Genomic DNA, 16,143 nt, shown 5'->3' with positions numbered 1-16,143 from the left:
ACAACTCAATGTTGATCCAGAACATCTTGGCACTCCCATTCAGGAACAAAGGCCTGTGCACTGAAAACATTTACAAATTCTCAAAATAACCCCCAATCTTCCAGTGTGCTCAATCTGGCTAGTTGCTGGGCAGGGAACAGAAAAGAAAATTCAAGTTCAATCCTATACTAAATTCGGCTGAACTCCTGCATTTATTTGCTGCTTAAAGTTACCCCTCTTAACTCCCTACTTCCCATAAATATCAGGTCTAATATATTGAGGTGAGAAGGTGAGCAACGACTATCATTAAAGTAACCCATAATGACCACGGTTATTCTACCAGGGATCAATTCTGGAGAAAAACTGTCCCTACAGGTTAAACATTGCACTGATTAACATTGGTTAATATTTACTTCTCTCACAGCTAAACTTCTACAGAAAAAGATTGCATTGCATGCTAGACCCAAGATTAAATCAGTGCAGCACTTCACCATAGAAAACACAGCAGTCAAATTCTAAATGAAGCTAGTATTAAAAACTCTGAAAATCCAGCAGAGTCTTTATTTTTTAACCTTAACTTACATTTACATAGCACCTTAATGCAATAAACTGTCCCAAGGCTCTTCATGGAGAGGGAGAGCTAGCAAATGAAATTTGATACTGAGGCCAGAATTCTACCGCCTTGTTCGCCATGGAATCGGAGCACGTGAGGGGTGGACAATGGAAATGTCTGTCGACCTCGGACGGGAATTTCCGGTCTCACTCAAGCGAGGCCATAAAATCTTGTCTTGATAAACATTGGGATTATGTTTCTGGTTGAGGGTACTATATAAATGTATATTATTGTTGCGTGGGTTATTGTTGTAGTAAGACTCCTTTACTAATTGCAACTGTTTACCACATCATTTCTGCATTTGAAACATTGCAAATCAACCACTTAAAATACATATAATTTTGAGGATCTGTTAGGAATTAATGTTATATGTGCAAATACGATCCGATGGGTGGAATTTTACCAGCACTTCTGCCCGAGGTTTGTACAATCCCGCCCAAGGCCAATGGTGAACGCCATTCTCCGAGCCTCGCCCGTCCCTGGAATTGGGGGAGGACGTGCCGGTAAAATTCTGGCTGATATGTTTCATGGTGAACATCCACACATTTCTTTCGTTTTGAAACAAATGTTCATTCACTTACGTCGAGTGATTCCAGGCAGTACCAGCAAAAGGCATGCTTGCAGTTTTTACACATCATTTGTGCACATCCTTCATCTCTTTCGATATAGACTTTGCATTTTGGGCAACGTTTGATTGGAACGTCATCGTCCTCATCATTTTCAAAGAATGAGCTAGGTGAAAAAAGATATTTTCAAAAAACATACCTGGTCCAGATAGCACAAAAAAAGTGAGCAGAAAGGAGTTTACCACACACTAGCAACAAGTTTCATTTGTACCCAATGAAAGAGCTACTCTCAGAGTAAGGGGTCACCCAATTAAAACAGATCCGAGGAGGAATTTCTTCTCTCAGAGAGTAGTGAATCTGTGGAATTCTTTACCACAGAACTGTAGAGGCTGGACCATTATTTGATTTGATTTATTATTGTCACGTATTAACATACAGTGAAAAGTATTGTTTCTTGTGCACTATGCGAACAAAGCATATTGTTCGTAAAGAAGGAAACGAGAGAATGCAGAATGTAGTGTTAGTCATAATTAGGGCGGAGAGAAAGATCAACTTATTGCAAGGTAAGTCCATTCAAAAGTCTGACGGCAGCAGGGAAGCAGCTGTTCGAGTCGGTTGATATATGACTTCAGAGTTTTGTGCCTTTTTCCCCGATGGAAGAGAGAACGTCCGCGGTCCTTAGTTATGCTGGCTGCTTTGCTGATGTAGCGGGAAGTGTAGACAGAGTCAATGTTAGAGTCATTAAGTTATGTTAAAGGCTGAAATAGACAGATTTTTAATTTGTAAAGGAATAAAAGATTATGTGGGTAAAGCAGGAAAAAGTGGAATTGATCAGATCAGTCACGATTTCACTGAATGGCGGAGCAGACGCGATGGGTCGAATGTCTGACTTTTGCTCCTACATCTTACAGTTCAGCCTGTAAAATGTTCTGTGTATGTAATTTTGAAGGTATCTTGTACATCTGGTGGAAATAAAACCTACTTAACCAAATTGTTCAAAGAATTGATGCACATTTCTCAGTGCTGACTCAGGCAGGTGCCTCATGTGACAGAAAAATAAGTGATTTGAAAATTGGAACACAGTGGCATTTCACCCGCTCTGTTTTAATGGTTCACCTGCATGGTTTCCTGAGTGGCGAGTTAAAATTCCCAACATTATCCTTTGCATAGGACATTAAAATGTCTACTTGCCATTACTGCAATCGAGCCTTCAATTAAAAAAACTATTCTCTTTTTTTAAATTCCTTTCATGGGATGTGGGCATTGTGGTGAGGTCAGCATTTAATGCCCATTCCAAATTGCCCTTGAGAAGGTGGTGGTGAACCACTTTACTGAGCTGCTGCAGTCGACGTGATGTAGGAACACCCAAAATGCTGTCAGGAAGGGAGTTCCAGGATTTTGACCCAGCGATAATGAAGGAACTATAAAAAAATATTGTCCCAAGTCAGGATGGTATGTGGCTTGGAGGGGAACTTGCAGATAATACTGCTCCCATGTATCTGCTGCTCTGAATGTTCTAGGCGGTAGAGATCATGGATTTGGAACACAGGAGCCTTGGTGAGCTATTGGGAGTGCATTTTATAGATGGTTCACACTGCTGCCACTGTGCATTGGTGGTGGAGAGAGTGAATGCTGAAGGTGGTGCATGGGGTGCTGATCAATAGGGTTTTGTTCTGGATGGTGCTGAGCTTTTCAGAAGCTGCACTCATTCAGACAAGTGGAGAGAATTCCATCACATTCCTGGCTTGGGCCTTGTAGATGGTGGCTAGGCTTTGGGGAGTCAAGAGCTGAATTACCCCCAGAATTCCCAGCCTCTGACTTGCTCTTATAGCCATATTATTTATGTGGTTGGCCCAGTTCAGTTTCTGGTCAATAGTAACACCTTAGATATTGATAGTGTTAGGGTACTTGAGCAGAAACCCCAAAGTATGTAATGAGGCCCAACTAGACCCCAAGAGTTTTATTTTATTTTTGGCATTAGTGTGAGGATAAGGTGTTTCACTCCATGTATGATTTTATTGACACACCAGGGAGCTTTTATCAAAACAAACTTTATTTACAATACAGTTTAACTATAACAAATGAATTAACTTAACCTTTACCAACTGAAATACTTAAACATGACAAGATATAATTCTGAACTGCTAATCTATCTCTATTAGTTCCAATTTTAGCAATATTCCTTCTAATTTCTCTTCAAAACTAGTTAGCAAACACAGGCTTACAAATTTTATACTTGTTAATAAAATTTGTACTCTAGGAAGAGCCTTTGGACACCTCTGGAGAGAGACACAGAGACACCTGTCTTCTGACAGCTCCAAAACAACAGTCTCCAGAGACAGACAGACACAGAGAGAGAGAGAGAGAGAGAGAGAGAGAGAGAGAGAGAGAGAGAGAGAGAGAGAGAGAGAGAGAGCTCTTGCTTCTTTGAGAAGCAAGCAGAAATTGATTTTTCCCTGTAAGCTTAGCTTTGCCCATTAACACATAACTGTTTCTGTCAATCAACCTAGTCAAAACCTTACTCTGAAACCCCAGGGGAAAACTATTTGTTCTCCTTCATTCTCAGCATGGAGCTGCCTGGTTTGCAGACAAGTTGACACCATATAAGCCAAAGCTGAATTTTAAACACGGCCCTCACAAGAAACATGATAGAAATACATTTCTTAAAAGGCAGTGTCATCGCAATGGGGAATTCAATAATTGTAATGCTATTGAATTTCAAGGGCAGATGGTCTGATTCTCTATTGTTGGAGACAGTCATTGCTTGGCACTTGTGTGGCATCGAATGTTACTTGCCTTTTTTATTAGTCCAAGCTAAGAGCAGGGGGGATCTAACAGTCTAGCTGCAACTGATTTCCTGTTTGTGGCATTAATACAAGAACTGGAGCAGGAGCAGACCATATGGCCCCTTGAGTCTGCTCTGCCATTCAATAAAGATACAAAGATATGTAGAGAGACAGGTAGTATTGAGGAAGCGGGCGGTGGGGAGAGCTGCAGAAGGACTTGGACAGGTTAGGAGAATGGGCAAAGAAGTGGCACATGGGATTGAATGTGGAAAAGTGTGAGGTTATGCACTTTGGAAGGAGGAATGGAGGCACAGACTATTTTCTAAATGGGCAAATGCTTAGGAAATCAGAAACAATGACTTGGGAGTCATTGTTCAAGATTTTCTTAAGGTTAATGTGCAGATTCAGTTGGCAGTTAGAAAGGCAAATGCAATGTTAGCATTTATGTCAAGAGGGCTGGAATACAAGAGCAAGGATGTACTTTTCAGGATGTGTAAGGCTCTGGTCAGACCCTATTTGGAGTGTTGTGAGCAGCTTTGGGCCTCATATCTAAGGAAGGATGTGTTGGCCTTGGAAAAGATCCAGAGGAGGCTCACAAGAATGATCCCTGGAATGAAGAGCTTGTCGTATGAGGACTCTGAGTCTGTACCCATTAGAGTTTAGAAGAATGAGGGGGGATCTTTTTGAAACTTACAGGATACTGCGAGGCCTGGATAGAGTGGACATGTAGAAGATGTTTCTACTAGTAGGAATAGCTAGAACCAGAGGGCACAACCTCAGGCTAAAGGGACGATCCATTGAAACAGAGATGAGGAGGAATTTCTTCAGCCAGAGAGTGGTGAATCTGTGGAACTCTTTACTGCAGGAGACTGTGGAGGCCAGGTCATTGAGTGTCTTTAAGACAGAGATAGAAAGATTTTTGATTAATAAGGTGATCAGGGGTTGTGAGGAAAAGGCAGGAGAATGGGATGAGAAAACTATCAACCATGATTAAATGGTGAAGCAGATTCGATGGGCCGAGTGACCTAATTTTGCTCCTATATCTTACGGTCTAATAAGATCATGGCTGAACTTTTCATGGTCTCAGCTCCATTTACCCAGTCGCTCACCTTTTGCCACATGATACCAGACCTAGTGCCACCAGAGCCACCCTCCTCCCACTCCTTTACTCTGAATAAGGGGTAAATGAGGCGTTCTAAGTCAACACCCACCTGGCAGTTTTTCCCACAACGGATGCAGTGACCAATTGGCCACCAGTGGAATCTTCTGGTTCACTGAGTATATGAGCTTGTGTGTGACTCACCTGCCTTGGCGCTGGGAACCCGCCATGAGGGGTTGACTTTGGTGGGATTAGAACATCCTGCTAGCAGAAGCGGCCAGAAGATCCACTCTGAGAGGACCCAGTAACTGAGATTTAAAATGTTTCAGTGGCAATCTTTATTTTCCATTCTCCTCATTCTATTTCTTTTAAAACTTTATTTTCAAAAGTTTTTTTCCTCGACTTTCTCAGTTATTCACCGGATGTAGTTGGATTTTTGCCCTTTTGACATTGAATGTACCCTAACAGGAGACAATGTGAGGCTGCATAATGATTTATGGTAAGTTATTCAACTGAATGAGGCATTAAAGCCAAGCTCAACATTAACATATCTACTTTCTAACAGGGAGAATGAGAAAGCAATCAGAATTAGGAATTCTGCTTTCTTATTTTACTTGCCTAGTCTGGGAGAGGCAATTAAGATTAATTACAATGGTCCCAAGATACTGACTCAGCATCAACCTGGAATTAAACTGGCCACTTGCTGACCTTGTTCCCCTGATCTTTGCAAGTATAATTCATTGACCACTTTAAGGGGAGGTTTGATGCACACACGAAGCTGAATGGAGAGATAAGCGGACAAATTGGGAAGAGATAATTTGAGTAGAAGATGGACAAAATGGAGTATTGACACTGGCATTGGGTGAATTGGACTATTTCTGTGCAGTGGATTCTGTAGTTGACTTTATTGATGTAGAATTACTGGGAAGAAGTTATGCCAGCAACAATCCTTTTATTCTCAAGTTGATCTGCTCTAGTGTTAAACAAATATTGAATTACAAAAATGCTTTAAGATCAACTTGTCAATGCTTCATCAACAGATGAAGCCATGGGTAATTTCAATTTCCATACCAATAGAACATGAAAGTTCTGGAATCTCCTGGAAATGCATGCAAACGGGGATAGGAACATTTTTAAGCAAATAAAATAGAAGAAATGTAACAGAATGAAAATAAGACGATACTTTATAGATAAATCATTCCCTTCTACCTGTGATATGATGAAATATTGTGCTGTAACAAACGTACTGAATGGATGACAGATACAAGTTTCATTGCACAACTGCTTAAAATTGAGATTCTCTTTCTCGGTCAAAATATGTAGCTGTTAGTCTTTATCCAGTACTACCTATGAAACAACAAGATGCAACTGAACTTACTGCACTGACTAAATTGGAATTAAATTGAACAAGTGTCATGACAGCTTTTTCCTATCAATATTAATCATGAAAAGTATCACACTTGACATTGTTGTACTTGCAATATTAATTTAAAACTAGCTTTGACTTTTGAATTCAGAGTGGGGTCAGAGTGGTGGCCATTCACAGTTTTGCACATGAAGGTTTGCTGCATTGTCCTGGAATTATTATCAAACCTAATTTATGGTTGAGTCACAGTGTGAACTTCAAACATCTTTTAACACTCAAGACATTATACTTGAACATCTCCCAATTTCTTTCTCTCCTAAAATTACATTTTCAGATGATCTAGCCTAATTTCACTTAACATGCAAATTTTGCTTTGTACAGATGAAGGGATAAAGAAAACAATAGTAAAACCATCTTGCACTACTTTTAAAGGTTCATTCATAGGGTATGGGCATCACTGACTGGGCCAGCATTTGTTGCCCATCCCTAATTGCCCTTGAACTGAATGCCTTGCTCAGCCATTTCAGAGGGCAATTCAGAGTCAACTACATTGCCGTGGCTTTGGAGTCATAGGTAGGCCACGCCAGATAAGGTTGGCAGATTTCCCTGGGTTTCTGGATTACGAGTCCAGTGACAATTCCACTACACCACCGCCTTCCCTCATTTCTCATGATAATCAAAAGCAAATTATTATATTTTCATTTTCAAAAGCAGGAAGATGTTGGCTAGTATTTAAAGTCACAGAGTCATAAAGGTTTACAGTATGGAAACAGGCCCTTCGGCCCAACTTGTCCATGCCGCGATTTTTTTTTTTTTAAAACCCCTAAACTAATCCCAATTGCCCACATTTGGCCCATATCGCTTTATACCTATCATACCCTTGTAACTATCTAAATGCTTTTTAAAAGATAAAACTGTACCTGCCTCTACTACTACCTCTGGCAGCTTGTTCCAGACACTCACCACCCTCTGAAAAAATTGCTCCTCTAGACACTTCTGTATCTCTCCCCTCTCATCTCAAATCTATGCTCTCTAGTTTTAGACTCCCCTACCTTTGGGAAAAGATAATGACAATCAACCTTGTTTAAGCCCCTCATTATTTTATAGACATCTATAAGATCACCCCTCAGCCTCCTACGATCCAGAGAAAAAAGTCCCAGTCTATTCAGCCTATACCTCCTAATAACTCAATCCATCAAGTCCTGGTAGCATCCTAGTAAATCTTTCCTGCACTCTTTCTAGTTTGTTGCAGGACAACTCAGTCAGTCTGTAAATATGAATGCCAAGCTTTCAATTGTTAGTCCAGTTTAATTCTCCCACACTGACCTTTCTGGCCTCAGCCTCCTACAGGCTTAATGCAAGCTTGACGAACAACATCTAATTTTTGACTAGGTTACAAATTTCTGACGTCAACATTAAATTTAACAATTTTAGATCACAGCTTCTACCCTCGTATTGTTTCATTTTTCATTGCTGGTTTGCTTTTTTTCTGTCATTTCTTGTATTTCTTTTTACTTTACTTTCAAAAGATAGCTGTCGAAGATCCTATCATTCACACCTCCTCTGGACAAAACATTCATTTCTTCACTTGTCCCGTTCTAATTCTCTTTGACCTTGCATCATGAACTTTTTTGCCATTTAGTCTCTCCAGACCTCGATTCCATCACAGACTTTCCCTTTTATTCTTTTTCTCCATCTTTCCTCCATTACTTGCTCAAAACTTATCATCCAACTTTTCTCAGGTCAGATGAGAGATCATTGATTGGAAACATTCACCCTTTCTCTCTCACCACAAATGCTCACAGACCTACTAGGCCTGATTTTACTGTCAAGTTGCGCCCATTTTTGGGCACAAAATCTTGGTAAAGTCAGGCATGAGAGGAGTAGCATGATCTGTGCCTCCACACCGGTTCCCCCTTTTCAAGGCCCAAAAATGGCTGTGATCAGTCTGGGAGGAAGGGGAGTATAAGGGGGTCAGTAATGTTGTGGGGATGGGGCAACGTCCGTGAGGGCCAAGGAGCAGCATTATCTGGCCCGAGGGGGAGGTGGCAGGACAGCACCGTTCCATTTTTTTTTCTGCGCATGCGCAGTTGGAGGCACCAATTGGAGCTGCAGGGTTTTGGGTGTATTGTTAATCCCCGTCCACGAGCTTGTGCACTGGTATTCGGAATCGCTGATATTTTTGCAGCCAGAGTACAAGTGGGGGTGCCTCAGAACGGGTCTAAAAGACGGACCTGAAACACTCCCAGTTTCAAGTCCACCCAGCACTTAGAATCAAAATGGTAAAATAGGGCCTGCTGAGTTTTTCATCACTTCCTGCTTTTATTTCAGATGTTGGCTAAAACTGTTCCACTGCACCTAGCAAATGTGTATCCAGCTGCAAGACCATCACTTAATGGCTGCTCTGTTTGCAGTTACTCTTAAAAAGTTCGGAGGGCACCAGGAACATTGCACTGTAAATCTGGGAATAAATAAAACAGGAGTGCAGGAGCACTCTCAGAGTACTGTAACAGACATCAGGGGGGCAGAAGTAGGATCTGCTGCAATAAATCAAATCGTACCTTGTTTCGCCAGGAAGGAATGAGGTAACAGGCAGGTTTTCTTGGCAAGCCTGTCCTGGATGCCAGGTTGCTTTGCAAAGAGAGCAAAACTCCAAGTTACAAGCTGCACATTGTACTAACTGGGGCTTCTGTAACTCCACCTCCTTCATTTGGCAGACAGACTGGCAAGAGGAGGACGGGCACCAAGTTCGGCATGGATCCAAAAGCACTTCTAGAAAGAGCAAATAACCACATAATCAACTTTTTCATGAGCAAAACGTTCTAATTGTCACTCCATAACACGTAGTTTCTGGAAAACTGATGCCATTTTGTATTAATCCCTAAAATACAATAGTTTCAATTTAAACAAATAAGCAAAAGTAGTTATATTTACTACTGACAAAATGAAATTGCTTATTTGCAGTGTTTATAAAGCTTTTGTGTTTTAAATAACTAGCGTGTCTCTCATGGCATTACTCACAGGGAGTATAAAGTTACCCTGCAGCAAGGAGCTGGAAGTAGCATCAGATTTACACTGGCCTGGACTCTGCACGTGGAACTGGGATAAACACTGTAGAAGTCTCACAACGCCAGGTTGAAGTTTATTTGGTAGCACAAGCCACTAGCTTTCAGAGCGCTGCTCCTTCATCAGGTGAGTGGGATTTCAGTTCACAAACAGGGCATATAAAGACACAAACTCAATTTACAAAATAATGGTTGGAATGCCAGTCTTTATAGTTAATCAAGTCTTAAAGGAATAGACAACGTGAGTGGAGCAAGGGTTAAGCACAGGTTAAAGAGATGCGTATTGTCTCCAGCCAGGACAGTTAGTGAGATTTTGCAAACCCAGGTAAGTCTTGGGGGTTACAGACAGTGTGACATGAAACCAAGATCTGGGTTGAAGCTGTCCTCATGTGCGGAACTTGGTTATCAGTCTCTGCTCAGCGACTCTGTGTTGTGTGTCGTGAAGGCTGCCTCGAAGAACGCTTATCCGAAGATCAGAGGCCGAATGCCCGTGACCGCTGAAGTGTTCCCCAACAGGTAGAGAACACTCTTGCCTGGTGATTGTCAAGTGATGACCATGCAAACGCTACGACAAGAGATGAATGAACACCAGTGGCTTGTGCTACCAAATAAACCTGTTGGACTTTAACCTGGTGTTGTGAGACTTCTTACTGGACTCTGCAGTCAGTGGAGAAACAATTGTGCTCGCCTCCGACTTGGAAAAAAAAAGCTGCCCACAAAAGTCTAATGGTCGCTGTGGCGTCGATTCCACTTTCCCTGACATTAATTCATTCTGGTGCTGAGTCACGGGGATCTCCAGGTGTGCAGCAATAATGGTGTCATCAAACAGACAGAGTAAGCAGTCACATTGAAGCATTCATGCTGGCAACTTTTAATTTTAAAATTAAATTAAAAGTACCGATTTGAAAAATATTTTTACAAAGGGGAAAATAAAGATTGGGACATGCACGTGGGAATAGGGTAGAAGCTGAAGTACAATAAACTTCTAAAAATCTATTATTTAAAAATAGTAGAATTCAGCACGATGGACAAATTTAATCATTCCACATGTATAAATTTAGTTTTTGTTCAGGGCCAGAGAGCATGTTCAGCAATAATTACAAATTTATACACGAGTAAAAACCCATTTACACCCCATCCAGTCAGTGCAATTTCTCAAAGATTTTAAGTCACTTTCCAGTGATAGCTCTGGTCAGTTCAATGACTTCTTATTCATTGCAATTGGTGGAGACTTCAACAGCACGGTACAGGGAAGTACAGAATCACTGAAAGACCTTCTGAATATTCATGTTTAACTGTGCACATATGGACTTGAGAAATTCGTGACAGTTTCAAAGGAGTAATGTATACAAGTGCTGACAACTTCACTATTATTGCTACTGCAAAATCCAGGCCAGAGAATACTGCAGCATAGAAAACAAGTGGTAATCAATGAGCTCTACACTTTTAGCACGCATTGAGTGAAGACATTCCTCCTGGATTTATTTCGATCTTATATTTATTGCCTCTAGTTTTGGACTCCCCCACAAGTGGGAAAATCTTGTCTGTATGTGCCCTACCAAATCCCTTTATGATTTTACTTCTATTAGGACACTTCTTGGAGGTGGCCTTCTAAATTGCTCCACTCTGCACATATTTCAGGATCTAGGGGGCCGTTCTCCCAGCTCGCTATGCTGCTCTAGCAACAAAACAGGCCAGGAGACATCAGCAAAGGCCGTTAGTGGACACCTTGCTGGACGCCATGGCCTCCGGCACAGTGGTTAGCGTTGCTGCCTCACAGTGCCAGGGATCCAGGTTCAATTCCTGGTTTGGGTGACTGTGTGGAGTTTACGCATTCTCCCTGCATCTGTGTGGGTTTCCTTCGGGTGCTCTGATTTCCATTCACAATCCAAAGATGTGCGGGTTAGGTGGATTGGCCATGCTAAATTGTCCCTTAGTGTGAGGGGGACTAGCTATGGTAAATGCATGGGGTTATGGGATAGGTTCCCCAAGATGTCAGGGGGATTGAGCAATATCAAGGGGGTGGAGCTGTGCACTGGCCTGTGATCAAGCTGGCCAGACATTGGGAGGCCAGCAACGTGGGGCCACTATGTGTGCGCCGATCTCTACTTTGCCAGATTGGCGCATGCGCAGTGGCCCACTCAGCGTCATGCTGTCAGCCTCTAGGGTGGGAATAGTTCCCGTCCCCTGATATTCAGTGTGAATCTTGCACGCTGCAGTGCTCGGACTGTGGAAGATTCATTTTGGAAATCCTGCTAAAAATTTGGCGGGATTTCCTCCAGTTGTCACGTGAATTCGGCATTTAAAATTTCTTTGGAGAATCGCCCCCATAATGTCATATATTTTCAATTTTTTTCTATTCCAAGTTCAAGAAGCCAGCAGAGATCCAAGATTAATTTTATATTAATAATAAATATTAGATCAAGCAAACAGTTTAGTCTTACATTATAAGTGCAATGATTTCACTTCCCTTTAGAGGGATTCCTAACCTAATTCCAGGTAATTAATACCACGCATAAATGTCACCTCTTTGCTCAGAGAACTCCAACTAATTAACTGCCAATTTTTCTCTTTACCTTGAGTAATCTCAACCACAGTATTAATTTTCTTTGCCACACTTGGTCCATTCAATCTAACATGGATATTAACTCACTTTTGTATGGAGAGAAAATATCAGCGGTACCCAAAACACAAGTGACCAAGAACAACTATGGTTACTACGAAATCAGCAGTTTTTATATCTGCCTCTTAATGTTGTTCCAAGAACATGGCTTTCTGCTGAATTCAGATACCTGTTGGTACTTTAACTGCGCGCACTAATTACACTAACTGGCCAGAGCTTTGGAAAAAGAATACTCGATAGGACATAGGGCAGAATTTTACAGGGCCTATAAAATTCCCTGGATGGTCTTCTACTCTCTGCCCATCTTGCCTGCAAATTTGCAGAGGACAGGTGAAGCCTAGCCCTGCGAGTCACCCTGCTTGGGAGAGAGAGGACATTCTCTCAATGGCCTCCTCCTTTCCACAATGTGCATGCATTTAAATTGACGTTGCGCCCGTTTCAGGTGCAGTCCAGACGGCAGCCATTTTCACTGATTGCTAAAGGGGGAACAGGCACAGAGGCGGACACGGATCGCGCTATTTGCCTCACACCCGACTTTACCAAGTGTTCACACCCGAAAATGGGCTCAACTTGATGGTAAAATCGGGCGCCATGTCTTTGAACCTGAGGACTACTTGTAATTCCAGTCCTGGCCACTGCTGCTACTGGCACTTCTGAGATGACCGAGATGCAGTTCATTCAGATTGGCTGGCGATTCTCTAAGATGGAGCTGTCTCCTGAGGGAGGGGTGTAAGTCCCCTCTCCAACCATTAAATGAGCCTGTTTGCAGGACAGCCGGTGTCAGAAGAGATGTGTTCCCTACTGATTCCTCAGGTGCCAGAGCAGAAAGCATGCCTTATGAAAAATCCTGCCCATAATATACAAAACAAAGTCTCCAATTAACAAACCACAACAGTGCATTAAAAAGATTAACTGGGGAACCACTTTCCATTCAGAAACCACACCACAAAAACCAGGGGAAAATTACTTTCTTGCTGACAATAAACTTATTGCAGCCAAGAATCACGCACCAGAAAGAAAAGCAGGCTAGGCAATTGTACTGACAACTGACCTACAAACATATACTGTACTGTAAATTTGTTTAAAATCAACTCATTTATAGTTTACACCACAAAAGGAAGATCACCTAACTTACACACGCAAGTTTACTGAAATCATAATTAAAACAAAGCACTTCAGACATTTATAACAAAATTCACTTGCCTTTTTCAAACTGCAATCTTTTATATCTCTGCATAAGTTCTGCTGCAACAACACATTCGATCTATTGGAAAGATGAACAGCAAAGTGGTGCATGAAAAACATACTGCAAGCTAAGTGAAAAAAAAACGAACAATACTCCAATGAGTAAGTTTTTCAAAATATCCTTATAGTTTCAGTGTTACATCCAGGACATGTTTATGTAAAGTACATTAAAACTGATAAAGTCCACTGATATAACTATCCAATGCCAAATATTATTTCCTGGGATGCAGAAAGGAAGCGAGAGCCACAGCTGCTGAATGCACAGACACAAACAGTGAAGAAACTAGAGAGAGATATAAATGATTTGTATTATGCAGTTGCTGAATCACAGCACTTAGAACACAATGTACCTCATTTTCCTGTAGATGACCTCTCTTTGGGCAAGCGGCATCAGGACAGCTAATTGAAGATTCCAGGCCCTCTTTAATTAGAAGTTCCACGTATTGTTTCAGACACTATTGGCAAACCAGAGCACAGTAATAACTCTTTTGCCCCAGGAGTTATCCATCTCCCCCCTAGTGCAGGTGGAACTTCACTGCACTGAAATGCATTAAAAAGAACATAACTCTCTTGATTTAAAGGCACTTGTGCCCATTGACAGATCAGAGTTTACCAGATAAAATTATCAGTACACTTCACCAAGTGGGTAGCATGGTGGCACAGCGGTTCGTTCTGCTGCCTCACAGCGCCAGGGATCTGGGTTCAGTTCCGGCTTTGGGTGACTGTGTGGAGTTTGCATTCTCCCCAGGTCTGCGTGGGTTTCCTCTGGGTGCTCCAGTTCCCTCCCACAATCCAAAGATTAGGTGGATTGGCCATGCTAAATAGCCCCTTTGTGTCCAAAGATAGGTTCCTCACCTGACCTTATAAAGTTTGGTTGGGTTGTCTGACTCAACAACATTCATCCTGAATTCTTCTGGGTTCCTTGAAATGTTCTGTGCTTTATCAATATCATTTGGTCAACTCTGACTCACTTCAATAGTACATAATTTTAATTATACGTTAATATAAAATTCTAATTGTGCAAAAACACTAACCATGTTACTTGGACTAAAATTATTTATTTTGAGCTATTAAATTATTCAACTCATTCCAAACATAAACTACTCTGAACTGATAGTGGAAAGTCTTCCAAAAAGTGACACCATGCCAAACTTACTACTGACCAAACTTACAGCCATTATTTTTAAGTAAACATGTCATTGAGTTTTCCAGTTATAGGCTAACATTTCTACTGTATGTCTCTTGCAAATTAATGAAACATTTTTTAAAAATTGAAAAGCAACCATTACTGGAAATATTTCACCACTGGAACAGGTGGTATGAGGCTTACAGAGCATCAACTTACATAATAATCATAATGATGTGAAAAAAATCTTCATTTTCAAATATCATCTATGACAGGAGTTTTACAGAGTTGGGAAGACTTCTAAAAATTGCAGACGGCACCTAGAAGCATAAGGCTCGCACTAATTTTGGACAGATACAATTTCTACTGACAGGGGGAAGGGACCAGGGCATGATTTACCCAGGAGGAAACTTTTGAACATTTGAAATTAGTACTGCATGCAAGCGGACCCCATTTTGGCTGGTCCAACGACCATAACCCACAGTGTGGTAGTCACAAAGTTAGCTGTAGATATAAATACTCCTAAAAACCAGATAAGATATGTTTAAGGTGTCAAGATCTGAAGTTGATCAAATCTCCCGACTCATGAAAGAAAATAATCCAACACTGTCAGTAAGTTTAAAATCCTCTATTTTACTGCTTTGGTTGACAGGTCACCTGGTGTAGGTTAGAAAACAGTTACCATCTGCTCACAAAGTTTCAGTTGAGGTAATTGAGACATTTCCCAAGGGCAATTATGTTGCCATTATGAATGCATGGCTGTTTCAAAACCTTTGATTATCTCAGCAAGAAATCTTGAGTTCATAGTTTTATTGACATGCTTTTCACTATCAAGCGTTTATCGGTGAAAGTGCATTCGATTGCTATTGGTTTACTTTTTTCACCACATGGTTCTTGAGGTCTGCTCATGGTGAATACTGGTTGAGTGGCTATGGAAGTGGGATGGAGGGAGCGAGTAGTATAGATTGGCATGCAAATGGTATTGGATTGAAGGGGCATGGATGTGAAGGCTGAGGATTAGAAGGCCTAACAGCTTCTAAAACAATTGGGGCAGATTCTCAGAGAACCAAGGTGGACCTTCTAACCAGCCTACCTCAGCACTCATCCACCCTACCTCCCCAGACAGCATAATGCAGCCCTGTAAACAAAAATGGATCTACCAGCTGAGCTTCAGCTCAGCTGAGTAAAAACCCAACCCCAAAAATCAGCAATGGTGGACGTGGCAATATTTAACAGGAATAGAATTGTTATATAATTTTTACATTTCATCCAGAAGATTAACAAATGACTCCAGTGTGAATCCTCGAAGAGTCATACATATTCCACTAAAATCAAAGGGTGCATCATTTTAAATTTAAGGGAACAGCAGTTTTCAAAAAGTGAGCTACACAATGATCAGATACATTGATAAGATAAATTGTAAGTCATTTTAACAGTTGTATCTAGTTACTGAAATCACTGGAAATAGGAGGACGGCAGTCTTGAATTTCATCTGGCTGGTTTTGAATGAAAAAATCCATATATTAAAGGAAATAAGCCTACGTTTTGAAGTAGACAATGCATGTTGGTGGAGTATTAATTGCAAACATTTCAAAAATAAAGCTGTCCTGGAAATTCTCAAGGGCATGAGGGATGGGCAATAATTATTGGCCTGACTAGCAATGCTCACGTCCCA

At 41.2% G+C, this 16,143-nt stretch overlaps 1 protein-coding gene across 9 annotated transcripts in view; it reads right to left on the bottom strand.

Moving 5' to 3' along the window:
• Window positions 1-16,143, bottom strand: part of LOC145344862 (putative E3 ubiquitin-protein ligase RNF144A-A) — a 74,885-nt gene that overhangs the window by 21,070 nt on the left and 37,672 nt on the right. For all 9 annotated transcript variants that reach the window (XR_013886994.1, XR_013886995.1, XR_013886996.1 and 6 more), the window contains 4 exons: window positions 13,693-13,797; window positions 13,301-13,361; window positions 8,971-9,181; window positions 1,174-1,324 (listed from right to left, as the gene is read on the bottom strand). Coding sequence is in view for 5 of the 9 variants with exons in the window: in XM_080192112.1 (XP_080048238.1) it covers window positions 1,174-1,324; window positions 8,971-9,181; window positions 13,301-13,361; window positions 13,693-13,797 (528 nt within the window). In the remaining 4 variants the exon portion in view is untranslated. The remainder of the gene's footprint in view (window positions 1-1,173; window positions 1,325-8,970; window positions 9,182-13,300; window positions 13,362-13,692; window positions 13,798-16,143) is intronic.

Source organism: Carcharhinus amblyrhynchos, chromosome 7, assembly GCF_965287045.1.
Source record: "Carcharhinus amblyrhynchos chromosome 7, sCarAmb.v2.hapA, whole genome shotgun sequence".
NCBI lineage: Eukaryota > Metazoa > Chordata > Chondrichthyes > Carcharhiniformes > Carcharhinidae > Carcharhinus > Carcharhinus amblyrhynchos.
Note: the sequence above shows the minus strand (reverse complement) of the source record. Positions and strands in the feature narration are given on the sequence as shown.